Source organism: Salmo salar, chromosome 02 (genome assembly GCF_965601325.2).
Source record: "Salmo salar chromosome 02, fSalSal1, whole genome shotgun sequence".
In the NCBI taxonomy this organism is placed as follows: domain Eukaryota; kingdom Metazoa; phylum Chordata; class Actinopteri; order Salmoniformes; family Salmonidae; genus Salmo; species Salmo salar.
In genome coordinates this window covers 77,788,409-77,815,774 of record NC_138292.1, presented here as the reverse complement: position 1 = coordinate 77,815,774, position 27,366 = coordinate 77,788,409, and the positions used below count along the sequence as shown (strand labels likewise).

The 27,366-nt window shown below is 46.7% G+C and overlaps 1 protein-coding gene across 2 annotated transcripts; it reads right to left on the bottom strand.

Moving 5' to 3' along the window:
* Positions 1 to 10: 10 nt before the first annotated feature.
* On the bottom strand, positions 11 to 27,366 carry LOC106564206 (pre-B-cell leukemia transcription factor 1). Of its 2 annotated transcripts, none has more exons than XR_006762548.2 (8): positions 26,063 to 27,366; positions 19,432 to 19,505; positions 5,425 to 5,672; positions 4,736 to 4,926; positions 4,300 to 4,435; positions 2,493 to 2,649; positions 1,442 to 1,541; positions 11 to 805 (listed from the first exon to the last, which is right to left on the bottom strand). XR_006762548.2 is itself a non-coding variant. In XM_045710119.2 (8 exons), the coding sequence occupies exons 1-7, from the start codon at positions 26,245 to 26,247 to the stop codon at positions 1,498 to 1,500; spliced, it is 1,035 nt and encodes a 344-aa protein (XP_045566075.1). In that variant the 5' UTR covers positions 26,248 to 27,366; the 3' UTR covers positions 11 to 805; positions 1,455 to 1,497. The 2 variants fall into 2 exon arrangements, 1 of the variants encoding a protein (XP_045566075.1); XM_045710119.2 differs by having other exon boundaries at positions 1,455 to 1,541.

The window sequence follows — 27,366 nt, the reverse complement described above, 5'->3', positions numbered from 1 at the left end:
CAGACAGAGCTTAATAATTGACATACAATGTATTTATTCATTTTTGGTTATTTTCTGCCATTTAGAACTTTCCGTTGTGTACATTATGTCTCTGTAGCAACTGTTTTTTATTTTTAAAAAGTCTAAAAAGTAAAAGGAAAAATACAATCGTTGCTAAACACCTAAAAGGGACTACATGCATGGAAGACGAGAAACATTAGATTTTTTGTCTTTATTTTTCTTGTTATGCATTTTTTTATTATTATTCTTCTTTTTGAGTAACATGATGCGTCCACGTCAGGCTCCAACACACGCGGCTGGTGCGTCTTTGTGAAACAGTATTAGAAAAAAAAAACTACATGTGACTAAATTATCTTTTTTTAAACGAGAGAAAAATAAGTGGTTATAAAAATAAAGAAAAAGAGTGATGTCAGACAACGGAGGGAGAAAGTGGGATGGAGGGGGGGAGGGGGGGGAGAGAGAGGAGGGAAGAGCTAGGGGGTTATGGTGCATCGAGATTGGAGGGGGAGACTGATGCTCATGTACAGGTAGATCAGGGGTAACTTGTCTCTGCTTGAGGTACGACTGATATGTGGGGGGGGCATATTTGGGACTTGGGTTAGTTTGAGATACAGGTGAGGGATTGGGTGGGTAGAGGGGTGGCTGTGTGAGGGTGGAGGAAGTGGAATTTGAAGGGTAGAGGGGTGGGGGGCATTTGGGGTGAGTGTGTGTCTCAGTTTGAGGTGTCCGAGTGCACGCTGCCCGGTGCCCCGTGAGGGGGGGTGAGGGAGGGGGGGTCGGTGCTGTCCTGCCATCCACTATCAACCTGGAGAGAGAGAGAGAGAGAGAGAGAGAGAGAATGGGAAGCGAGGAGGGAGAGAGAGAAAGGGGGCGAGAGAGAGAGAGAAAGGGAGATGAAAACAGGGAGGGAAATACATTTTATAGTGGTGGTGGGAAACAGCATTACCATAGATACTGACATGGAGACAGAGGGGAGGAAACAGAGTGTTACCATAGATACTGACATGGAGACAGAGGGGAGGAAACAGAGTGTTACCATAGATACTGACATGGAGACAGAGGGGAGGAAACAGAGTGTTACCATAGATACTGACATGGAGACAGAGGGGAGGAAACAGAGTGTTACCATAGATACTGACATGGAGACAGGGGGGAGGAAACAGACTGTTACCATAGATACTGACATGGAGACAGAGGGGAGGAAACAGAGTGTTACCATAGATACTGACATGGAGACAGGGGGGAGGAAACAGAGTGTTACCATAGATACTGACATGGAGACAGGGGGGAGGAAACAGAGTGTTACCATAGATACTGACATGGAGACAGAGGGGAGGAAACAGAGTGTTACCATAGATACTGACATGGAGACAGTGGGGAGGAAACAGAGTGTTACCATAGATACTGACATGGAGACAGAGGGGAGGAAACAGAGTGTTACCATAGATACTGACATGGAGACAGTGGGGAGGAAACATAGTTCCTCCAGGCAGCTCCTCATAACATCCCGTCAGGAGTGTAGCACGGTGCTGGGTATCCACCTGGAGGAACAGACCAGCAGGGGGCGCTTTACACAATGGTACAGACTAATACTATATCTATACACACACTAATACTACATTTATACACACACTAATACTACATTTATACACACACTAATACTACATTTATACACACACTAATACTACATTTATACACACACTAATACTACATTTATACACACACTAATATCACATTTATACACACACGACTGTTGCACACTGTTACACACACACACACACACACACACACACACACACACACACACACACACACACACACACACACACACACACACACACACCACAGGGTTCCAAGAGAGGAACACAAAGTTCCAGCAGGCGGCTAAAAGGTACACCTGAACAGGGGTAAGAGGGGCTCTATAGGGGCTGGGGGGTTGGTAGCTGATACTAAGGGGTATCAATGATACCACCGGGAACACAGGTGGCAGTTTGGGGGGACTGAGGAACAAGCACCTATAACAGGGGAACCATTTGGGGGGGGGGGGGGGGGGGGCTTACTGCAGGCCTACCTGAGGCTGCAGAGGAGGGCTGAGAAATAACCCCTCCCCATTAGTCGGGTGTAAACCGGGGTAGGTGTGGCCTGTGTTGGGCCGACTGTACGACCCTGGCGAGCCTGCGGAATGTCATAACCAGCCAATCAGGAGAGAGGCTTTTGTGGCAGGGAGCGGGTGATTGGTGGGGCAGGTAATAAGAGGCGGGTTTAAACTTTGTTAGAAGGGAGACTATGGAAGAAGTAATTGTGTGAAAAAGATGTGGCTGGTCTTGGTGGTGCCGGTGTGTGTGTGTTTTTATACGAGCATGAAATGCACCCCCACGTGGTCTACGACTGTGTGTGTGATGTCCAAACGTGTGTGATGTCCGAGCGTGTGTGTGCATGATACAGGCGCGTACGTGTGTGTATGTGTGTGTTTGATGTCCGAGTGTGTGTACCTGAGTTAGGCGTAGCGGGAGAGTTGGCCTGGCTGGCCTGTGAGGAGACGCTGGCTGCATCTACAGCTGTTTTCACAGCGTACAGGTTAGCTTCCTCCTGGAACTTCCCTATGTTCTTCTTGTACCTGATCCTCTTGTTACCAAACCAGTTAGACACCTGAGAAAGAAAGAAGTAGGGGGGGGCAGGGAGAGAGAGGGGGGCAGGGGAGGGAGAGAGAGAGGGGGGGCAGGGGAGGGAGAGAGAGAGGGGGGGCAGGGGAGGGAGAGAGAGAGAGGGGGGGGCAGGGGAGGGAGAGAGAGGGGGGCAGGGGAGGGAGAGAGGGAAGTAGGGGGGGCAGGGGAGGGAGAGAGAGAGAGAGGGAAGTAGGGGGGGCAGGGGAGGGAGAGAGAGAGAGAGAGGGAAGAAGGGGGCAGGGAGAGAGAGGGAGGGATGGGGGAGGGAGGAGGGTGAGAGAGAACTCAGTATGAGGAAAAGTGAAAATGATCTATTAATCTGAATCAGTGATAACTAATACCTAGTCAAGTCTGAATCAAGTGCACGCAGGTGCTAGAGCGTGTTTCTGGGAACTTTAAGACATTAATCACATTCTATTCTTCTCACCTCACGGGGAAACATTCAGATAACAACCTATTCCTGATACAGTACGCCTAACGTGGCTATGGTCAAAAGTAGTGCACTTTGGTGGTCTCACATCTACCCTGTAATTTAATTGACTTATTTGACATGGAAAATAAGCCACTTATATTGTCAAAGTAAACATGAGCAATAATACCAACAGTCGTGACAATATGAACAGCAGTATTAATAACTTCTATAACCCCTACCCTGACCTCAGACAGTGACCTGTCACTCCTGTGTGACCCCAGTTTGACCCTGATGTAGCGGACATGAGCCGGGCTCACATTCTCGTGATGAGGTAGCAATGCCTGCGACTTCAAAATCATTGTCACCAAGGGGGAATTTCCTCTTGGGCTAAAGGTCAAGTCGTTGATTTCTCCCATGGGAGACCAGGGTTCAGATCCTACCTCCTATAACCCTCTACCCTAATATTAACAGGAGTATTAATACCTCCTATAACCCTCTACCCTAATATTAACAGTAGTATTAATACCTCCTATAACCCTCTACCATAATATTAACAGTAGTATTAATACCTCCTATAGCCCTCTACCAGAATATTAACAGTAGTATTAATACCTCCTATAACCCTCTACCCTAATATTAACAGTAGTATTAATACCTCCTATAGCCCTCTACCAGAATATTAACAGTAGTATTAATACCTCCTATAACCCTCTACCATAATATTAACAGTAGTATTAATACCTCCTATAACCCTCTACCATAATATTAACAGTAGTATTAATACCTCCTACAACCCTCTACCTCCTACAACCCTCTACCTCCTACAACCCTCTACCATAATATTAACAGTGGTATTAATACCTCCTACAACCCTCTACAACCCTCTACCTCCTATAACCCTCTACCATAATATTAACAGTGGTATTAATACCTCCTACAACCCTCTACCTCCTACAACCCGCTACCTCCTACAACCCGCTACCTCCTACAACCCGCTACCTCCTACAACCCGCTACCATAATATTAACAGTAGTATTAATACCTCCTACAACCCCCTCTACCTCCTACAACCCCCTCTACCTCCTACAACCCTCTACCATAATATTAACAGTAGTATTAATACCTCCTATAAACAACGGTCAAGATGTTGGTTTCTCTCATGGGAGACCAGGGTTCAGATCCCGCCCGTGACACTTATGTGACCCCTATATGACCTCTGACCTGAGAGACGGTGATGGCACACTTCTTGGCCAGTTCCTCCTTGGCCTCCTCACTGGGGTAGGGGTTAGACAGGTGGGAGTAGAAGTACTCATTCAGCACCTCAGTAGCCTGCTTGTTGAAGTTGCGTCTCTTCCGTCTGACCAGAGAGAGGGGGGTCAGAGAGACACAGAGAGAGAGAGGGGGGTCAGAGAGACACAGAGAGAGAGGTGAGAGAGAGGGGGGGGTCAGAAAGACACAGAGAGAGAGAGAGGTGAGAGAGAGAGAGGTGAGAGAGCGAGAGAGAGGTGAGAGGGGGGTCAGAGAGACACAGAGAGAGAGGTGAGAGAGAGAGGTGAGAGAGAGGGGTCAGAGAGACACAGAGAGAGAGAGAGGTGAGAGAAAGAGGTGGGAGGTGAGAGACACACACACACACACATCCACACTTTGTCTCTCTCACCTGGCGTCGAGGAATCTGGAGCGTAGAATCATGACGGCTTCACAGGTGCTCTGTTTGAGCTGCATCTGGATGGAGCTGAACTTGCGGTGGATGATCCCCACCATGCGCTCTATCTCCTTGGGAGAGATGGGCCGCGTACGACTCTGCTCCCTCAGCAGGTTCATCACATGGTTGGTGAACTCACTGCACGCCTGGGGAGGGGAGGGAGGAGAGGAGGGAGGAGCGGAGGAGGGACGAGATGGGGTTTTTTTTCTGAAGGGGAGGTACTGGTCGTGTCCGAATACCCATACTGTGTTCTAAACAGTAGTCTGTGAAATCTCTAAAATGTAGTACGCTTTAAATGCCAGGATGTCATCAGGCTTTTCATCTAGTAGAATTCACTGCCCACTACTCAGGAAGAGAATCATCTTTTCATCTGTTTGACAACAGCTGATTATCAGATTAGGGGAGGCGCAACGAATGGCGAGGAACAAGCGTGGTTGGATGATGCCTTCTCAGTATGGAGTAGTATGTTGATATTTCCTGCTTCCTGCATTCGTTGTTACTAAACAGTACCTTCTAAATGGTATGTAGTACTACTAATACACGGTATGTAGTTTTAGTAAGTAGTAGGCAAGACAGATTTCAGACATGCCCCCTCCATGCCCCCTTCTCTCAGCTGTTTTTGGATAGTGTGTGTTCCCTCCTACCTGTTCATATTTCTCCAGTTCAGAGTGGTATATTCCTCTGATCTGAGTCAGCTTGGCCCTGTAGTCTGAGTGTTCTATACTGCCGTCGTTAGGGGACCCGCCCGCGGCCACCGCCGCTACAGCCGCTGCCGCCGCCGAGGCCCCACCCTTCTCCGGGCCGGACACGCCCTCTGCCAGCAACATGTTGTCCAATCGCATGATCTGGGGATCTGGTGGATCCTCATCCTGGATACCACGGATACTGAGGACTGGAGAGAGAGAGAGAGAGCGTGAGACAAGCACAAGGGGTTAGAAAGATGAATAGAGAGAGTGAGAGAGAGAGAGCGAGGGCGAGGGAGAAAAAGATGATTAGAGAGATGAAAGTGGGGGAGAGAGATGGTTAGAGAGATGGTGAGAGAGGGGTTAGAGAGATGAACAGAGAGGTGAGGGAGAGAGTAGAAATGTACAAAGAGAGAGAGAGCACATTTCCTCAGTGAAAACAATGTACTGAGCAAATGTTGAATTGGCTTTTTACCAAATTACTGTACAACAGACCACGTATTCACCCTGCACACCCTAATTGACAAACAAAACAAAGGCAAAGTCTTCTCATGCTTTGTTGATTTCCAAAAAGCTTTTGACTCAATTTGGCATGAGGGTCTGCTATACAAATGGATGGAAAGTGGTGTTGGGGGAAAAACATAAAATCAATGTACATCAACAACAAGTGTGCAGCTTGAGGATGCAGCTTGAGCCCCACCCTCTTCAACATATATATCAATGATTTGGCGAGGGCACTAGAACAGTCTGCAGCACCCGGCCTTGGAATCTGAAGTCAAACATGTCTCCTGTTTGATGATCTGGTGCTTCTGTCCCCAAACAAGGAGGGCCTACAGCAGCACGGAGATCTTCTGCAAAAACTCTGTCAGACAATAAATCTCAGTAAGACAAAAATAATGGTGTTCCAAAAAAGGTCCAGTTGCCAGGACCCCAAATACAAATTCCATCTAGACACCGTTGCCCTAGATAGAGCGCACAAAAACTATACATACCTCGGCCTAAACATCAGCGCCACAGGTAACTTCCACAAAGCTGTGAACAATCTGACAGACAAGGCAAGATCGGTCTTCTATGCCATCAAAAGGAACATGACTTTTCTTTTACTTGAATCAGTTATAGAGCCCATTGCCCTTTATGGTTGAGAGGTCTGGGGTCCGTTCACCAACCAAGAATTCACAAAATTGATACTCTGCAGACAGACAGACAGCTGTAGTCCCAGCAGTGACCAGCAGAGTGCACCCTTCCCCTGTTTCTAGCCCACTAGTGAGCAGACATAAGGGTCACTATAGAAGCCAGTGTTGTTTCCTCCTCCATGCTCTTAAATTCAGGCCTCATAACCAGTTACCAGGCTGGATTCTAATTAAGACAACTGCTTGTGGGATGATTCCCCTAGTTAAGGGCTTGAGCAGTGGTTAACAAGTTCAATCAGATGTGTTTGCTCTGGAATAGCTACAATACATGGAATGAGTGGCGGCACCCGAGGAGAGGTTTGAGAACCACTCATCTGATAGGTGTAGTAATGCTGTAGTAGTTAGTGGTCTCTTGGTGCGTCCCAAATGGTACTCTATTCCCATAGGCCCATAGGGTTCTGGTCTGAATGGTACTCTATTCCCATAGGCCCATAGGGTTCTGGTCTGAATGGTACTCTATTCCCATAGGCCCATAGGGTTCTGGTCTGAATGGTACTCTATTCCCATAGGCCCATAGGGTTCTGGTCTGAATGGTACTCTATTCCCCCTAGGCCCATAGGGTTCTGGTCTGAATGGTACTCTATTCCCCCTAGGCCCATAGGGTTCTGGTCTGAATGGTACTCTATTCCCCCTAGGCCCATAGGGTTCTGGTCTGAATGGTACTCTATTCCCCCTAGGCCCATAGGGTTCTGGTCTGAATGGTACTCTATTCCCCCTAGGTAGATTAAATGTGTCTTACTGATTGGTTCTCAGAAAGGCTTCTGTCAGTCTGGACCCATCAGACATACAGTGGGGCAAAAAAGTATTTAGTCAGCCACCAATTGTGCAAGTTCTCCCACTTAAAAAGATGAGAGAGGCCTGTAATGTTCATCATAGGTACACTTCAACTATGACAGACAAAACGAGAAAAAAAAGATCCAGAAAATCACATTGTAGGATTTTTTATGAATTTATTTGCAAATTATGGTGGAAAATAAGTATTTGGTCAATAACAAAAGTTTATCTCAATACTTTGTTATATACCCTTTGTTGGCAATGACACAGGTCAAATGTTTTCTGTAAGTCTTCACAAGGTTTTCACACACTGTTGCTGGTATTTTGGCCCATTCCTCCATGCAGATCTCCTCTAGAGCAGTGATGTTTTGGGGCTGTCGCTGGGCAACACAGACTTTCAACTCCCTCCAAAGATTTTCTATGGGGTTGAGATCTGGAGACTGGCTAGGCCACTCCAGGACCTTGAAATGCTTCTTACGAAGCCACTCCTTCGTTGCCCGGGCGGTGTGTTTGGGATCATTGTCATGCTGAAAGACCCAGCCACGTTTCATCTTCAATGCCCTTGCTGATGGAAGGTGGTTTTCACTCAAAATCTCCCGATACATGGCCCCATTCATTCTTTCCTTTACACGGATAAGTCGTCCTGGTCCCTTTGCAGAAAAACAACCCCAAAGCATGATGTTTCCACCCCCATGCTTCACAGTAGGTATGGTGTTCTTTGGATGCAACTCAGCATTCTTTGTCCTCCAAACACGACGAGTTGAGTTTTTACCAAAAAGTTATATTTTGGTTTCATCTGACCATATGCCATTCTCCCAATCCTCTTCTGGATCATCCAAATGCTCTCTAGCAAACTTCAGACAGGCCTGGACATGTACTGGCTTAAGCAGGGGGACACGTCTGGCACTGCAGGATTTGAGTCCCTGGCGGCGTAGTGTGTTACTGATGGTAGGCTTTGTTACTTTGGTCCCAGCTCTCTGCAGGTCATTCACTAGGTCCCCCCCGTGTGGTTCTGGGATTTTTGCTCACCGTTCTTGTGATCATTTTGACCCCACGGGGTGAGATCTTGCGTGGAGCCCCAGATCGAGGGAGATTATCAGTGGTCTTGTATGTCTTCCATTTCCTAATAATTGCTCCCACAGTTGATTTCTTCAAACCAAGCTGCTTACCTATTGCAGATTCAGTCTTCCCAGCCTGGTGCAGGTCTACAATTTTGTTTCTGGTGTCCTTTGACAGCTCTTTGGTCTTGGCCATAGTGGAGTTTGGAGTGTGACTGAGGTTGTGGACAGGTATCTTTTATACTGATAACAAGTTCAAACAGGTGCCATTAATACAGGTAACGAGTGGAGGACAGAGGAGCCTCTTAAAGAAGAAGTTACAGGTCTGTGAGAGCCATGAATCTTGCTTGTTTGTAGGTGACCAAATACTTATTTTCCACCATAATTTGCAAATAATTTCATAAAAAATCCTACAATGTGATTTTCTGGATTTTTTTTCTCATTTTGTCTGTCATAGTTGACGTGTACCTATGATGAAAATTACAGGCCTCTCTCATCTTTTTAAGTGGGAGAACTTACACAATTGGTGGCTGACTAAATACTTTTTTGCCCCACTGTATTTAGACAACTAACCAGTAATACATCAGTCTGACAGGGTACTGGTTAGGGTCCAGACTGACAGAAGCGGTTCTGAGAATCAGTCTGACAGGGTACTGGTTAGGGTCCAGACTGACAGAAGCGGTTCTGAGAATCAGTCTGACAGGGTACTGGTTAGGGTCCAGACTGACAGAAGCGGTTCTGAGAATCACTCTTACAGGGTAATGGTTCACAGAGAATTCACCCAACAAAGGACGACATAAGAAACTTAACCATATCCTTCTTTAGTGTGTGTGTGTGTGTGTGTGTAAGCCTCTGGTTGTAAGAAGATCAGGTTTAAGTAGCGTCTGTTAGTATTTACTGAAGATTGACACGCACACATTCTGAGAGACAGAGCGAGAGAGAGAGAGAGCGAGAGCAAGCGAGTGACACAGAGAGCGAGCGAGCGAGCGAGCGACACAGAGAGCGAGCGAGCGACACAGAGAGAGTGAGAGGCAGAGAGCGAGAGACACAGAGAGAGCGAGGGACACAGAGAGAGCGAGCGAGAGAGACACAGAGAGACCGAGCGAGAGAGACAGAGAGAGCGAGCGAGAGAGACACAGAGAGACCGAGCGAGAGAGACACAGAGAGAGCGAGAGCGAGAGAGACACAGAGAGAGCGAGAGCGAGAGACACAGAGAGTGCGAGAGAGAGAGACACAGAGAGCGCGAGAGAGAGAGACACAGAGAGAGCGAGAGAGAGAGACAGAGAGAGCGAGAGAGAGAGACACAGAGAGAGCGAGAGAGAGAGACACAGAGAGAGCGAGAGAGAGAGACACAGAGAGTGCGAGAGAGACACAGAGAGAGCGAGAGAGAGAGACAGAGAGAGCGAGCGAGAGAGACACAGAGAGTGCGAGAGAGAGAGACACAGAGAGTGCGAGAGAGAGAGACACAGAGAGTGCGAGAGAGAGAGACACAGAGAGTGCGAGAGAGAGAGACACAGAGAGAGCGAGAGAGACACAGAGAGAGCGAGAGAGACACAGAGAGAACGACAGAGCGAGAGCGAGCGAGAGAGCAAGCCAGACAGAGCGAGAGCGACAGACGGAGAGAGAGCGAGAGACAGACGGAGCGAGCGAAATCGAGCCAGACAGAGAGAGCGAGCCAGACAGAGAGAGACAGAGAGAGCGAGAGTAAGATAGAGACGGAGAGTGAAAGAGAGAGCGAGAGAGAGAGAGACAGAGGGTAGCAGTGGTTTGTGTGACTGTTGCTATGGTAGCGTTGCCAGCTTTCCCTGGCATCCCCTTACTGCCAAAACAACAGATAAGACACACACACACACACACACACACACACACACACAGGCGTTAATTAGGGCGTCTCTTAAGGAGCCACTAAAGACCCTGTGAAAAATGAACGCTCATTTGAGAGGTCATTAATTTGCACAGTTATGCAAATTAGGTGGCAATTACAGCGTAGTTCCCTGGATCAGCTCACATTTATAATCACACAATGAGGGATATGACAGCATCCACATCTGGCAACCGGCCAATCTACAATATACACACAGAGATACACACAGTCTACAATATACACACAGTCTACAATATACACACAGAGATACACAGAGACACACACAGTCTACAATATACACACAGAGATACACACAGTCTACAATATACACACAGTCTACAATATACACACAGAGATACAGTATACAATATACACACAGACTACAATATACAGTCGTGGCCAGAAGTTTTGAGAATGACACAAATATTCATTTTCACAAATGTTGCTGCCTCAGTTTGTATGATGTCAATTTGCATACACTCCAGAATGTTATGAAGAGTGATCAGATGAATTGCAATTAATTGCAAAGTCCCTCTTTGCCATGCAAATGAACTGAATCCCCAAAAAACATTTCCACTGCATTTCAGCCCTGCCACAAAAGGACCAGCTGACATCATGTCAGTGATTCTCTCGTTAACACAGTGTTGATGAGGACAAGGCTGGAGATCACGCTGTCATGCTGATTGAGTTTGAATAACAGACTGGAAGCTTCAAAAGGAGGGTGGTGCTTGGAATCATTGTTCTTCCTCTGTCAATCATGGTTACCTGCAAGGAAACACGTGCCGTCATCATTGCTTTGCACAAAAAGGGCTTCACAGGCAAGGATATTGCTGCCAGTAAGATTGCACCTAAATCAACCATTTATCGGATCTTCAAGAACTTGAAGGAGAGCGGTTCAATTGTTGTGAAGAAGGCTTCAGGGCGCCCAAGAAAGTTCAGCAAGCGCCAGGACCGTCTCCTAAAGTTGATTCAGCTGCGGGATCGGGGCACCACCAGTACAGAGCTTGCTCAGGAATGGCAGCAGGCAGGTGTGAGTGCATCTGCACGCACAGTGAGGCGAAGACTTTTGGAGGATGGCCTGGTGTCAAGAAGGGCAGCAAAGAAGCCACTTCTCTCCAGGAAAAACATCAGGGACAGACTGATATTCTGCAAAAGGTACAGGGATTGGACTGCTGAGGACTGGGGTAAAGTCATTTCTGATGAATCCCCTTTCCGATTGTTTGGGGCATCTGGAAAAAAGCTTGTCCGGAGAAGACAAGGTGAGCGCTACCATCAGTCCTGTGTCATGCCAACAGTAAAGCATCCTGAGACCATTCATGTGTGGGGTTGCTTCTCAGCCAAGGGAGTGGGCTCACTCACAATTTTGCCTAAGAACACAGCCATGAATAAAGAATGGTACCAACACATCCTCCGAGAGCAACTTCTCCCAACCATCCAGGAACAGTATGGTGACGAACATTGCCTTTTCCAGCATGATGGAGCACCTTGCCATAAGGCAAAAGTGATAACTAAGTGGCTCGGGGAACAAAACATTGATATTTTGGGTCCATGGCCAGGAAACTCCCCAGACCTTAATCCCATTGAGAACTTGTGGTCAATCCTCAAGAGGCGGGTGGACAAACAAAAACTCCAAGCATTGATTATGCAAGAATGGGCTGCCATCGGTCAGGATGTGGCACAGAAGTTAATTGACAGCATGCCAGGGCGGATTGCAGAGGTCTTGAAAAAGAAGGGTCAACACTGCAAATATTGACTCTTTGCATCAACTTCATGTAATTGTCAATAAAAGCCTTTGACACTTATGAAATGCTTGTAATTATAAATCATTATTCCATAGTAACATTTGACAAAAATATCTAAAGACACTGAAGCAGCAAACTTTGTGAAAATGTATCTTTGTGTCATTCTCAAAACTTTTGGCCATGACTGTAGACACAGACACACACAGTCTACAATATACACACACAGTCTACAATATACACACACAGTCTACAATATACACACACGCAGACAGACAGAGATAGGACTCAGTACAAGAGCTAACCTCTGCTGGTTGCAGACCCAACCTGGCAATTCACAGCAAACAGCCCAATATGATAAATGACAATACAGTTACTGTAATTGTATAGGCCTTAGTGCTGAGTTATAGTTACTGTAATTGTATAGGTCTTAGTGCTGAGTTACAGTTACTGTAATTGTATAGGCCTTAGTGCTGAGTTACAGTTACTGTAATTGTATAGGTCTTAGTGCTGAGTTACAGTTACTGTAATTGTATAGGTCTTAGTGCTGAGTTACAGTTACTGTAATTGTATAGGCCTTAGTGCTGAGTTACAGTTACTGTAATTGTATAGGCCTTAGTGCTGAGTTACAGTTACTGTAATTGTATAGGCCTTTGTGCTGAGTTACAGTTACTGTAATTATAGACCTTAGTGCGGAGTTAGTTACTGTAATTGTATAGGTCTTAATGCTGAGCGATTAACCAACATTTGTTATTTTTCGTTTTTTAAAGCACTAATTGACTGTCGGCAATTATTATAATTTTTTTAATGTAAACTCAATGAGCAGTTTCTCTAGAGAAAGAAAAGATGACGCCCAAACTGTGCGATGTAGTAGGGAGTTGTAGTTTCCGACAGGCCAATATTCTACATAGTTTAGCGCATAAAACGTAGTAATTAACTACAATGACCATAATCCATTGCGCATCTACTTGTCCGGTCCGTGTTTCTTTTACGCCTGCTACGTCAGGTTAGTGTGGGGCAGACACCGAGATAGAGAAGAGATGGGCGATCCACAGGGATCGAGAGCAGTTTCTTCACGACGTATCTCTACCTGATCTAAGTGGTTGATAGTTGTTGGTATTCAGCAGTCACAAAAGTATACCGTATTTACTTTGAAGAACTACTAAAATAGTGATTTTGTCAGACAGCATAGGCAGCAGCTCTATAGAGATGAGATGATGACTTGGAATTAAATAGTCATTAAATAAATAAAATATACACAACAATTTCAATATTGTATTAAAGTAATGTGAGTAAATGATGGTTAATAAGTGATCAGCAGTAATGGACAGTCACTACCATCATGGGACTTTTGTTAACGCTTTTATTCTGTGTTGTTACAGCATTCAACCCACATAACTATCTTAGACATTAAATGCACTATGCATTATCAAAACAAAAAAAACATGATTCTTTTTTAATCATTGAACCGAAACAACTTCAAAAAGCTCTTATCGCTCAGCACTCGTAGGCCTATATCTGAAATTGGCAACCAAACACGGTTACTACTACATTTTTCCCCAAATGAAACTCTCCTGTAACTGGGAACACCCAGGAAATTCACCTAGATCAGAAACTGGAAGTCTGCTGATACTGGGAACACCCAGGAAATTCACCTAGATCAGAAACTGGAAGTCTGCTGATACTGGGAACACCCAGGAAATTCACCTGGATCAGAAACTGGAAGTCTGCTGATACTGGGAACACCCAGGAAATTCACCTAGATCAGAAACTGGAAGTCTGCTGATACTGGGAACACCCAGGAAATTCACCTGGATCAGAAACTGGAAGTCTGCTGATACTGGGAACACCCAGGAAATTCACCTAGATCAGAAACTGGAAGTCTGCTGATACTGGGAACACCCAGGAAATTCACCTAGATCAGAAACTGGAAGTCTGCTGATACTGGGAACACCCAGGAAATTCACCTAGATCAGAAACTGGAAGTCTGCTGATACTGGGAACACCCAGGAAATTCACCTAGATCAGAAACTGGAAGTCTGCTGATACTGGGAACACCCAGGAAATTCACCTAGATCAGAAACTGGAAGTCTGCTGATACTGGGAACACCCAGGAAATTCACCTAGATCAGAAACTGGAAGTCTGCTGATACTGGGAACACCCAAGAAATTCACCTGGATCAGAAACTGGAAGTCTGCTGATACTGGGAACACCCAGGAAATGTCAAAGGTCACAGCCCTGCCCCACACACCTTTGACAGATTTACTAGATTACTATATAATCCAACAGCTCAATCCAAAGAAACACCTGTACATTAACTCACACACGCACGCACACGCACACACACGTTGGTAGTGTGTAATAGCAAGTACAGGGCCTCCCGAGTGGCGCAGTGGTCTAAGGCACTGCATCGCAGTTGCTAGCTGTGCCACTAGAGATCCTGGTTCGAGTCCAGGCTCTGTCGCAGCCGGTCACGACCGAGAGACCCATGGGGCGGCGCATCCGGGTTAGGGGAGGGTTTGGCCAGCAGGGATGTTCTTGTCCCATCGCGCTCTAGCGACTCCTGTGGCGGGTCGGGCGCAGTGCACGCAGACAAGGTCGCCAGGTGTACGGTGTTTCCTTCCGACACATTGGTGTGGCTGGCTTCTGGGTTATGCGGCCATTGTATCAAGAAGCAATGCGGCTTGGCAGGGTCGACCTTCGCCTCTCCCGAGTCGGTACCGGAGTTGCAGCGATGAGACAAGACTGTAACTACCAATTGGATACCACGTTTTAAAAAAGTAACTTCAAAAAGAAAATAAAAAAATAATACATCAAAGTAATAGCAAGTACAGTAACGTCTGCACTGATTTGATGTTAGTGTGTGGATGTGCGTTTACAATTATATGAAATGGCAGTGAGGGTGTGATATGGTTTATCAGCGTGTGTGTGTGTGTGTGTGTGTCATATGGCTCAACTTAACAGACAGGAGGATTCCCCCCCGTTTCTTGGGAGAGCGGAAGTATTAACTGAGATTTGAGCTTACACAGAAATCCCCTCCTTCCATCCTTTCCATCTCCTCTCTTACGCCTGTCACTCGGATCATTCCATCATTCATTTGATCATAATCCCACTCTGCTAATAACTCAGAGAAAGAAAGAGACGAGAGGTCAGTGAGAGGGAGGATGGACATTAACAGACGTGTTGCTGAGACAGAGAGAGGGAAGATGGACACTAACAGACGTGTTGCTGAGACAGAGAGAGGGAAGATGGACACTAACAGACGTGTTGCTGAGACAGAGAGAGGGAAGATGGACACTAACAAATGTGTTGCTGAGACAAGAGGAAAGGTCAGAGAGAGGGAGGATAGACACTAACAGACGTGTTGCTGAGACGAGAGGAAAGATCAGAGAGAGAGAGGCAGGATAGACACTAACAGACGTGTTGCTGAGAGAGAGAGGGAGGATAGACACTAACAGACGTGTTGCTGAGACGAGAGGAAAGATCAGAGAGAGAGAGGCAGGATAGACACTAACAGACGTGTTGCTGAGAGAGAGAGGGAGGATAGACACTAACAGACGTGTTGCTGAGAGAGAGAGGGAGGATAGACACTAACAGACGTGTTGCTGAGACGAGAGGAAAGATCAGAGAGAGAGAGGCAGGATAGACACTAACAGACGTGTTGCTGAGAGAGAGAGGGAGGATAGACACTAACAGACGTGTTGCTGAGAGAGAGAGGGAGGATAGACACTAACAGGCGTGTTGCTGAGGGATGATAGACACTAACAGACGTGTTGCTGGACAGAGAGAGAGGGAGGATAGACACTAACAGACGTGTTGCTGAGACGAGAGGAAAGGTCAGAGAGAGAGAGGAACGATAGACACTAACAGACGTGTTGCTTTTACGATAGGAAAGGTCAGAGAGAGAGAGGGAGGATAGACACTAACAGACTTGTTGCTGGACAGGGAGAGATGGAGGATAGACACTAACAGACGTGTTGCTGGACAGAGAGAGGGAGGATAGACACTAACAGACTTGTTGCTGGACAGGGAGAGATGGAGGATAGACACTAACAGACGTGTTGCTGGACAGAGAGAGGGAGGATAGACACTAACAGACTTGTTGCTGGACAGGGAGAGATGGAGGATAGACACTAACAGACGTGTTGCTGGACAGAGAGAGGGAGGATAGACACTAACAGACGTGTTGCTGAGACAGAGAAAGAGGGAGGATAGACACTAACAGATGTGTTGCTGAGACAGCGGGATGGAGAGAGAGGTGAGGAGAGAGATAGAGGGAGCGAGGTGGAGAAAGGAAGAGAGATCAACCTATAGTCTACACGCAGCCCAGCGAGTAGTCTGCACCCAGCCCAGCGTGTAGTCTGCACCCAGCCCAGCGTGTAGTCTGCACCCAGCCCAGCGTGTAGTCTGCACCCAGCCCAGCGTGTAGTCTGCACGCAGCCCAGCGTGTAGTCTGCACGCAGCCCAGCGTGTAGTCTGCACGCAGCACAAAAAGCAAGGAAAAAGGAGAGAACTTGCAAACGGAAACAGACAGAGACAGAGAGGAGGATGATGAAAGAGAAACAGAGAGAGGGACAGAAAGAGAGGATGGGGAACCAGGTCCCATTAGTTTTAATTAATCCTTAATTAGTATGGATTATGGTCCAGCCTCCCAGACTGCCCACCACACACACGCGTCTACGTTTCAGACAGACACGCGTCTACGTTTCAGACAGACACGCGTCTACGTTTCAGACAGACACGCGTCTACGTTTCAGACAGACAGACACACACACACACACACACACACACACACACACACACACACACACACACACACACACACACACACACACACACACACACACACACACACACACACACACACGTCTACGTTTCAGACAGACACGCGCGTCTACGTTTCAGACAGACACGCGTGTCTACGTTTCAGACAGACACGCGTGTCTACGTTTCAGACAGACACGCGTCTACGTTTCAGACAGACACGCGTCTACGTTTCAGACAGACACACACACACGCGTCTACGTTTCAGACAGACACTCGCGTCTACGTTTCAGACAGACACGCGTCTACGTTTCAGACAGACACACACACACACGCGTCTACGTTTCAGACAGACGCGTCTACGTTTCAGACAGACACGCGTCTACGTTTCAGACAGACACGCGTCTACGTTTCAGACAGACAGACAGACACACACACACACACACACACACACACACACACACACACACACACACACGCGCGCGCGTCTACGTTTCAGACAGACACGCGTCTACGTTTCAGACACACACACGTCTACGTTTCAGGCACCCCATACTGTGCGAACACATTCACACCTTTCTAATACACAGGCTGCCACTGTACAACACATACACTGAGTTAATAACTCCACTGTATTACTTTTCTATAAACCAGCTTCATGCCACTGTGATCCAGCAGTGTAGGCTATTACCAGATACCACCAGGTGTAGGCCAAAGCCAGGGCAGCGGGTGAGCCCCCCCCCCCCCCCCCCCCCCAGTGAGAGTGAGTGTTGGTGGGGAGGAGGCCAGGCTGACAGGGGTCTGGAGCATATCACCAGTCTGCCAATCCACAGACACAGTCATTACTGCCTCTCCCTCCATCTCATCAATCAATCTGTCGCCCTCTTTCTCTCCCTCCCACTTTTTCTGGCCATTTTCCTTTATTTCCCCTTTACCCCATTTTCTCCATTGCTCTTATTTCCCTTTGTCTAATTCCAAATGCCTTTTCCTCTCTCTCTCTCTCTCTCTCTCTCTCTCTCTCTCTCTCTCTCTCTCCTCTCTCTCTCTCTCTCGTCTCTCTCTCTCTCTCTCCTCTCTCTCTCTCTCCTCTCTCTCTCTCTCTCTCTCTCTCTCTCTCTCTCTCTCTCTCTCTCTCTCTCTCTCTCTCTCTCTCTCTCTCTCTCTCTCTCTCTCATCTCTCTCTCTCTCTCTCTCTCTCTCTCTCTCTCTCTCTCTCTCTCTCTCTCTCTCTCTCTCTCTCTCTCTCTCTCTCTCTCTCTCTCTCTCTCTCTGGAAAACAGATAGATATAGTCAGAAAGATAGAGAGACCCTGTGTTCTGTTAGACTGTCTCGGTCATGGTTATTTATACTAGTTCTAACTTGGGACAGAAAGGAAGGGAAGGAAAGAAGGTCTAAAGGGAGAGAGGAAAAGAGAGAGAGGACAATGGCAAGAGACGTGGTGAAACCAGAGGTGAAAAGGGGAGGAATAAAGATAAATATTTAGGACATTATGAAATCTGAAAGCGAGAGTGTGACAGAATGAGAAGATAAAGGGGGATGAAAGATAGCAGGAATGGAGAGTACCTGGCATGTGTTTCAGATGATAATGATTACACTGAAAATACCCCCCACTAACACTATCATTACCTAGATCTACCAACCCCCCTCTCATCTCTCTCTCCCTACCTCCCTCCCTCTCTCTCTCTCTCTGGACACAGAGTGCAAATGTGAAAATCAAAGTGAATGGCATTAGGTAAATAAGACAGCTAGTTGCCTTGACAACCATAACCCCCTACTCTGCCTCGGGCCTCCCCCTTTCCCCCTCTGGACCAATCGGGAATGAGCAACATCAGGTGATTGACATATCGTCATGGCAGCCAGCAGAGGATACCTCTCATAATGTTTTCCATCATGAGAAGAGGGGGAGAGGGAGCGAGAGAGGGGGGATGCGTGAATGAAAGAAGGTGACATTAAAAAGCGAAGAGGACAGAGAAAGGGACTAAAATGAAATGGAAAGATAAGACCAGTTTCATTCAATGCAGTCGTATGGCTGTTGTTGATAGGGCTAGGGGAGGGCTGACTCCGGATCAGTGCTTAGGGAAACCCTGTAATGGAGCTATACCATGTAAACAACGTCAACCCCTTTGAGAAATAGTAGAGAACAGTCATCCAAAACACGACACACCACTACAGACACCCTGGTTTGAATCCAGACTGTATCACAAACGGCCGTGATTGGGAGTCCCTTTGGGCAGTGCACAATTGGCCCAGCGTCGTCCGGGTTTGGCCGGTGTGGGCCATCATTGTAAATAAGAATTTGTTCTTAACTGACTTGCCGAGTTAAATAAAGGTTAAATAAAGGTTAAATAAAGGTTAAATATTTTTTTTTACAAAAGTCCCAAGACAAGAGTCAGATAGTAATGTGTAGTGTAGAGCAGTTATAATGCTCTGTTGTGTTGTAAAAAGGCTCTATACAATACATTTCTATCTGCGATGTTCAAAACATTTCTGAATATAACTCAAGACATCAGTGGTAGAACAGAGAATGGAATTGGCCGATCATAGAGGAAGTCAGGAACTGATTGGCTGGCTGGCTCACCTGTCTTTTCTTTGATCTCACACAGCACGCTGAAGAGGGCGGGCTTCATTCTGTGGCAGTTTAACGCATGTTTCCTGAGGGAGAGGAAGGGGGGAGAGAGAGAGAGAGAAGGGGGAGAGAGAGAGAGAGAGAGAGAGAGAGAGAGAGAAAGAACGAGAGAAAGAGAAAGGGGAGAGAGAGAGATCTTACTAGATAGGCTTAATTACAGAATAATAATATTTAATGAAACACCTTTTAAAACATACACACAGCCACTGTGGTTTAGCCATCACTGAGTATGTGGTCTGACCAACCAGTTAGTAAGTTACTGTGTTTCACAGTCGTCTGAGACAGTGTGGTCTGACCAACCAGTTAGTAAAGTTACTGTGTTTCACAGTCGTCTCAGACAGTGTGGTCTGACCAACCAGTTAGTAAAGTTACTGTGTTTCACAGTCGTCTCAGAAAGTGTGGTCTGACCAACCAGTTAGTAAAGTTACTGTGTTTCACAGTCGTCTCAGACAGTGTGGTCTGACCAACCAGTTAGTAAAGTTACTGTGTTTCACAGTCGTCTCAGACAGTGTGGTCTGACCAACCAGTAAGGTCCTTGTGTGGCCTCTATACTATATTATAAACTGGGTGGTTCGGTTCGAGCCCTGAATGTTGATTGGCTGAAAGCTGTGGTATATCAGACCGTATACATTTTAGTAATTTATCAGACGCTCTTATCCAGAGCCACTACAGTAGTGAGTCATTTAGCAGACTCTCTGATCCAGAGCCACTACAGTAGTGAGTCATTTAGCAGACTCTCTTATCCAGAGCCACTACAGTAGTGAGTCATTTAGCAGACTCTCTGATCCAGAGCCACTACAGTAGTGAGTCATTTAGCAGACTCTCTGATCCAGAGCCACTACAGTAGTGAGTCATTTAGCAGACTCTCTTATCCAGAGCCACTACAGTAGTGAGTCATTTAGCAGACTCTCTTATCCAGAGCCACTACAGTAGTGAGTCATTTAGCAGACTCTCTTATCCAGAGCCACTACAGTAGTGAGTCATTTAGCAGACTCTCTTATCCAGAGCCACTACAGTAGTGAGTCATTTAGCAGACTCTCTGATCCAGAGCCACTACAGTAGTGAGTCATTTAGCAGACTCTCTTATCCAGAACCACTACAGTAGTGAGTCATTTAGCAGACTCTCTTATCCAGAACCACTACAGTAGTGAGTCATTTAGCAGACTCTCTGATCCAGAACCACTACAGTAGTGAGTCATTTAGCAAACTCTCTTAAAACTTATATGTTTATTTCTACTGTTCTAATTACGTTGGTAACCAGTTTATAATAGCAACAAGGCACCTCTGGGGTTTGTGGTATATGGCCAATATCCCACGGCTAAGGGCTGTAGCCAGGCACTCTGCGATGCGTCGTATTGGCCATATACCACACCTCCTCAGGCCTTATTGCTGAAGTACAGCACAGAAACAACCACACACTCCTGGACACCCTGTAAGTCTACATGTTTAGTGTGTAGACAGACCATTTTTAAGGCTGCCCCCTTGAAAACACCTACCTAGCCTTTACAGGCCCAATCTATACTCTACAGAGGAGAGGAGGAGATGATGAGGGAGAGAGAGAAGTGAGGCTGGAGACCTATGACATCTACCTCAACTCAGAAGAGAGAGGGAGGAGAAAAAGGAGGCGAGGAGTAGGAAGAGAGAAGTGAGGAGAGAACCAAACAGGCAGTAGCTCCTTCATTACCAGAGTATGGGGACAGAGCGAGTTTCCCAAAGGCTGGAGCGTCGGCCTTCTCGCCCGCTCCAATTTCGCTCAGTGCACTTCACGAGCTCAGGGCTTGCCTGGCCCAGCATGCATCTGTAGTCTACTTGTATGCTGCTATAGCCACTTGCTTTAGCTACTGACATGGAGTTAACTAGATATTTTAATAAAGAAACTGATAACACACACAGGTGCAAAATCAAGATGACTTACAAAGATGAGGAGGACCAGGAGAGGAAGCGCAGTGATGTGTCCAAAACCAATTGGTAGGTCCAGGTAGTCACTCAAATAGATGGCTGTTGGTTAAATGGTAGGTCCAGGTAGTCACTCAAATAGATGGCTGTTGGTTAAATGGTAGGTCCAGGTAGTCACTCAAATAGATGGGTGTTGGTTAAATGGTAGGTCCAGGTAGTCACTCAAATAGATGGCTGTTGGTTAAATGGTAGGTCCATGGTAGTCACTCAAATAGACGGCTGTTGGTTAAATGTTGATTTCAATGAATGGAGCCAATTTGGAGCGGCAGGTTTTATTCTTTGTGAGCGCAGAGCGGTTTGCGGTGGAAAGGCCGCGGAGCGCCGCTTGTGTGTGAGCGATGAGCGGAATTTCCGACCGCTCAACTTTGCTCATATACTCTGCTTCTTACATAATCTATACGAGAGAAACCAGAGGGATGAGAGAAGTGAAGAAAAAGGGAGCATAAATAAACTGACCAGGATGATCCATAGCCTGTATAGCCTAAACTGTCTCCACTGACCATAATACACCAGCCTGTACAGCCTATACTGTCTCCACTGACCATAATACACCAGCCTGTATAGCCTATACTATCACCACTGACCATGATACACCAGCCTGTACAGCCTATACTGTCACCACTGACCATGATACACCAGCCTGTACAGCCTATACTGTCACCACTGACCATGATACACCAGCCTGTACAGCCTATACTGTCACCACTGACCATGATACACCAGCCTGTACAGCCTATACTGTCACCACTGACCATGATACACCAGCCTGTATACCCTATACGGTCACAACTGATCATGATACACCAGCCTGTATAGCCTATACTATCACCACTGACCATGATACACCAGCCTGTACAGCCTATACTATCACCACTGACCATGATACACCAGCCTGTATAGCCTATACTGTCACCACTGACCATAATACACCAGCCTGTATAGCCTATACTGTCACCACAGACCATAATACACCAGCCTGTATAGCCTATACTGTCACCACTGACCAGGATGATACTACAGCCTGTATTTTAATTATTTATTTCACCTTTATTTAACCAGGTAAGCTAGTTGAGAACAAGTTCTCATTTACAACTGCAACCTGGCCAAAATAAAGCAAAGCAGTGCGACAGTAACAACACAGAGTTACACGTGGAGTAAACAAGCGTACAATCAATAACACAATCGAAAAAAGTCTATATACAGTGTTTGCAAATAGCGTGAGGAGGTAAGGCAATAAATAGGCCATAGTAGCGAAGTAATTACAATTTAGCAGATTAAAACAGGAGGGATAAATGAGCAGATGATGATGAGCAGATGATGGTGTGTAAGTAGTGATACTGGTGTGCAAAAGAGCAGCAAGGTAAATAAAAACAATATGGGGATGAGGTAGGTAGATTGGGTGGGCTATTTACAGATGGACTATGTACAGCTGCAGCGATCGGTTAGCTGCTCAGATAGCTGATGTTTAAAGTTAGTGAGGGATATATAAGTCTCCAGCTTCAGCGAGTTTTGCAATTCGTTCCAGTCACTGGCAGCAGAGAACTGGAAGGAAAGGCGGCCAAAAGAGGTGTTGGCTTTGGGGATGACCAGTGAGATATACCTGCTGGAAGGTGTCCTATGGGTGGGTGTTGCTAAGGTGACCAGTGAGCTGAGATAAGGTGGAGCTTTACCTAGCGTAGACTTATAGATGACCTGGAGCCAGTGGGTCTGGCGACGAATATGTTGCGAGGGCCAGCCGATTAGAGCATACAGGTCACAGAGGTAGGTAGTATATGGGGCTTTGGTGACAAAACGGATGGCACTGTAATAGACTGCATCCAGTTTATTGAGTAGGGTATTGGAAGCTATTTTGTAGATGACGTCGCCGAAGTCGAGGATCGGTAGTATGGTCAGTTTTACTAGGGTAAGTTTGGCGGCGTGAGTGAAGGAGGCTTTGTTGCGAAATAGAAAGCCGATTCTAGATTTAACTTTGGATTGGAGATGTTTGATGTGAGTCTGGAAGGAGAGTTTACAGTCTAGCCAGACACCTAGGTATTTGTAGTTGTCCACGTATTCTAGGTCAGAACCGTCCAGACTAGTGATGCTAGTCGGGCGGGCGGGTGCGGGCAGCGAACGGTTGAAAAGCATGCATTTGGTTTTGCTAGCGTTTAAGAGCAGTTGGAGGCCACAGAAGGAGTGTTGTATGGCATTAAAGCTCGTTTGGAGGTTTGTTAACACAGTGTCCAAAGAAGGGCCAGATGTATAGAGAATGGTGTCGTCTGCGTAGAGGTGGATCAGGGAATCACCCGCATACCCTATACTGTCACAACTGACCAGGATGATACTACAGCCTGTATACCCTATACTGTCACAAGTGACCAGGATGATACACCAGCCTGTATACCCTATACTGTCACAACTGACCAGGATGATACACCAGCCTGTATACCCTATACTGTCACAACTGACCAGGATGATACACCAGCCTGTATACCCTATACTGTCACAACTGACCAGGATGATACTACAGCCTGTATACCGTATACTGTCACAACTGACCAGGATGATACACCAGCCTGTATACCCTATACTGTCACAACTGACCAGGATGATACACCAGCCTGTATACCCTATACTGTCACAAGTGACCAGGATGACACACCAGCCTGTATACCCTATACTGTCACCACTGACCAGGATGATACTACAGCCTGTATACCCTATACTGTCACCATTGACCAGGATGATACACCAGCCTGTATACACTATACTGTCACAAGTGACCAGGACGACACACCAGCTTGTATACCCTATACTGCCACCACTGACCAGGATGATACTACAGCCACACACACCACCATAACACACCCATGAATGAGTAATACACAGCTAGTCTTTAATATGGGGGATTCACTGAGTGGAGGAAGGCTCCAACAACCATACAATAGGTATCCTTAGGTCTGTGGAGCCTAGCTATATTGGTAACAGAGAGTGTGTGTGTGTGTGTGTGGACAGCTGCTCTCTCGTGCGGTATTATCCCAGAATTGATTGCATCCCTCCTCTCACAATGAACAGGGCAAAAACCCAGGAGGGACGAGAGGAGAGGGAGAGAATGTCTGTCTGCGTGTCTGTGTGTCTGTCTGTGTGTGTGTGTGTGTGTGTGTGTGTGTGTGTGTGTGTGTGTGTGTGTGTGTGTGTGTGTGTGTGTGTGGTGATACTGGCAGAACAGTAGCACATATGTAGGAGATACATCACACTCTATAAAAGGAGCCAATTCACCAATACAGCTACAGCAATAACAATGTATTTATTCATATTGTAATAAGACAGTAATAGAAGTGTCATTCTATAGTTTAGTCCATTTGTTTGTAATGGTGAGACCTATAGGCCTGTCAGTAAAGTAATAAACCACTCCATAGAAAATAAACACTCTGTTCATTGTTCATTCTAGTTGTATTGGTTAGAACTGTAATCCTATAACTAGCCTAAAGTAAATCCCAGATTAACAATGTTAACGTCAGTGGTTCATTCTATAGTTTGGTAATGGGTTTACAGGCCTATAAGTAAAGTAATAAATCCATCACAGATTTAACACATATAACGTAAATGTTTGTGTGAAGCCGCTTGCAGGGACACGTAAAACAGACACCTCCGGGGTCAGCAGCATCATCCAGCAGGCTATTTACAGCCACTGTGGGGTCAAGCCGTGTGAAATTCGAGACGAGTTTCCATCACGGACAAGCAAACACACACCAACCGCTGACTAAAACACCTCCAGCCCCCCACCATACTGGCGACCTAAACCAGCTGACACACCACCACCAGAACCAAAACGGCCATCTCCATTTCAGATGCGGGGCCATCCCCCTCTCCTCTCCTGTCGCGGTAAGATCCTTTGTCATTATTCCATGTTAATGACGTGATGACCGATCAATCAAGGCGGCCTCAGCAAACATATTCCAGTTAATTAGTCCGCCGGGCGGTCGTCAAAGTTAACAGTATTTATATAAAGGAGGAGGGGAGGAGGAGAGAGAGAATAACAACAGAGAGAGAGAGGGATGGAGGGAATAAAAACAGAATAACAACAGAGAGAGACAGAAGGAAAACAGAGTGAAAGCTTACTGCTAATAAACATGTAATCGTCTAGTGTAGATTTTAAAACGCGGCAGGTGCAAATTACACGGTCTCGAGTGTGGCGCTCAGTGTTACGTCACGGCGCAGTAAAGTATCGCAAATAAAAGCGAGGTCAGTCTGGTACCATAACGACATGAGAGACTATTAATTAACCAGCCTGAATTAATGGCCACTGCTGTAACCGACCAGCGCACTGGGACTGGTGCGTAGCCTGTGTGAGTGCCAGAAAGTCACCATGCAGGCTCCTCTCCCCTGGATCCATGTCCTTTATCATCTTCCCTGCTTCTTACTATTCACCAAGCAAAGAGGTGCCCCTTATATCTGATATTGGGTCAGTTTTATCTTTACACCACATACATAAGCTCAGGTCTAATATGTCGTCTAATGATCCTGGATCATATAAGAGTGGTAACATCAACCTGGATCCCCTGTCTACATGGATCTCTCCCCTGTGCCCCAGTCCTCCTCTCCCCACCCCCGGCCCTCTCCCTCCTCTCCCCGGGGAAGGTGTTACCTGGCCTGGGCCTCGTCGAGACTCTCGTCCGTGATGGCCATGATCTGCTGGAGGATATCCCCGATGTCCTGCTGCGGCTGGCCGAGGGAGTGCTGCTTCCTCCCGGCGTCATGGTCCCCCACGTCGACCTGAGACAGTCCGGACAGCCCGACGAGACCCGACATCATGCGGGCCTGGTCCTCCATGCCTTTCAGAAAAATCTCGCCGTTTTTGCGACAAAACTAGGGAGGGAAAAGGTGAACGTTGTCCGATGAAGGGAGGAAGATGAGAAGATAGTATATTTTCCCCCCAGAGGTAGCCCAGGCTAGTTGCCCTTTACAGTTTAATGTCCCTGACTCGAAACACCCGAGTGTTTCAAAGTAGCCAATAAACAAAGGAAGACATCAAACTAAACTATTCAAAGTAGCCAATAAACAAAGGAAGAAATCAAATTAACTATAAAATGCCATTGCTCGTTCAAATGACCAATAGCGGCAAGCAAGCTGTAAACATGCAATTGTCTAAGTAAAACAAAAAAGCAAGTAAACGGTCGATCTGGGCCTACACAGTATTTGTAAACAAATAAACACTAGTTTCTTTGGCATAACCCGGGCTAGATGTATTTTGCATTCCGAGTCGGAAACACGGGTGCAGGGTTCTAACAGTAGTTCCACTGTTGAGGCAGATAGAGGGAGCGAGGAGGCCACAGGGGGGGAAATAAAGACTGGAAAGGTAGAGCTGCCTTTAAAATGGTCAGCTAGGCGAACGACAAAGAGGGGGAGGGAGAACGAACCGAGCTGCCGCTGCGAGGGGGGGGAAATGGCAACAATTAGCAGACTAGCTTGTCACAAATGTTACTCCTGCGTTCGACAAAATAATAATCCGGCCTATATCCAAACGCTGTCTCGTGGAAAGCGACGGGGAATGTAGGCGAACCAGTTTGGAATCCAACCACCATGTATCTCCGTGTTTCTCTAACAATGAGAAAGAAGAGTAGCGCCACACTAGCCTACAACAGCTCGGCTAACGTTACTAGTCCACAGAAATCCCCAACGTGTCCGTTTTCGTTGCCTTCTTCTCCCATGAAAACCTGCACGGCTGGGAAGAAGTATTGTAGCTCGTAGCCTACAGGATCAAATAAAACGACGGAATAAAATACATTTTTTTTAATAAACTCCACTCCGTCCGACCAGCCGTGGCTGGCCTTGTCCTATCCGTTGGTCGAATAGCGCTGCTTGCTCCCCTCTCTTCTAGGCAGGTTTTTTTTCCTTCTCCTCTGCTCTCCTTTCTTTATCCGGCTCCCTCGCCTGGCCCGTTCTCCCACT

Bases quoted from the DNA above. Each gene is read 5' to 3' on its own strand.
- LOC106564206 (XM_045710119.2), bottom strand. From the start codon at position 26,247: ATGGAGGACCAGGCCCGCATGATGTCGGGTCTCGTCGGGCTGTCCGGA. The intron at 5,673-19,431 runs GTGAGCCAGCCA...CTCTCTCTCCAG, and splicing joins TGAGATCAAAGAAAAGACAG to TCCTCAGTATCCGTGGTATC. The intron at 4,927-5,424 runs GTAGGAGGGAAC...TCCCCTCCCCAG, and splicing joins AACTGGAGAAATATGAACAG to GCGTGCAGTGAGTTCACCAA.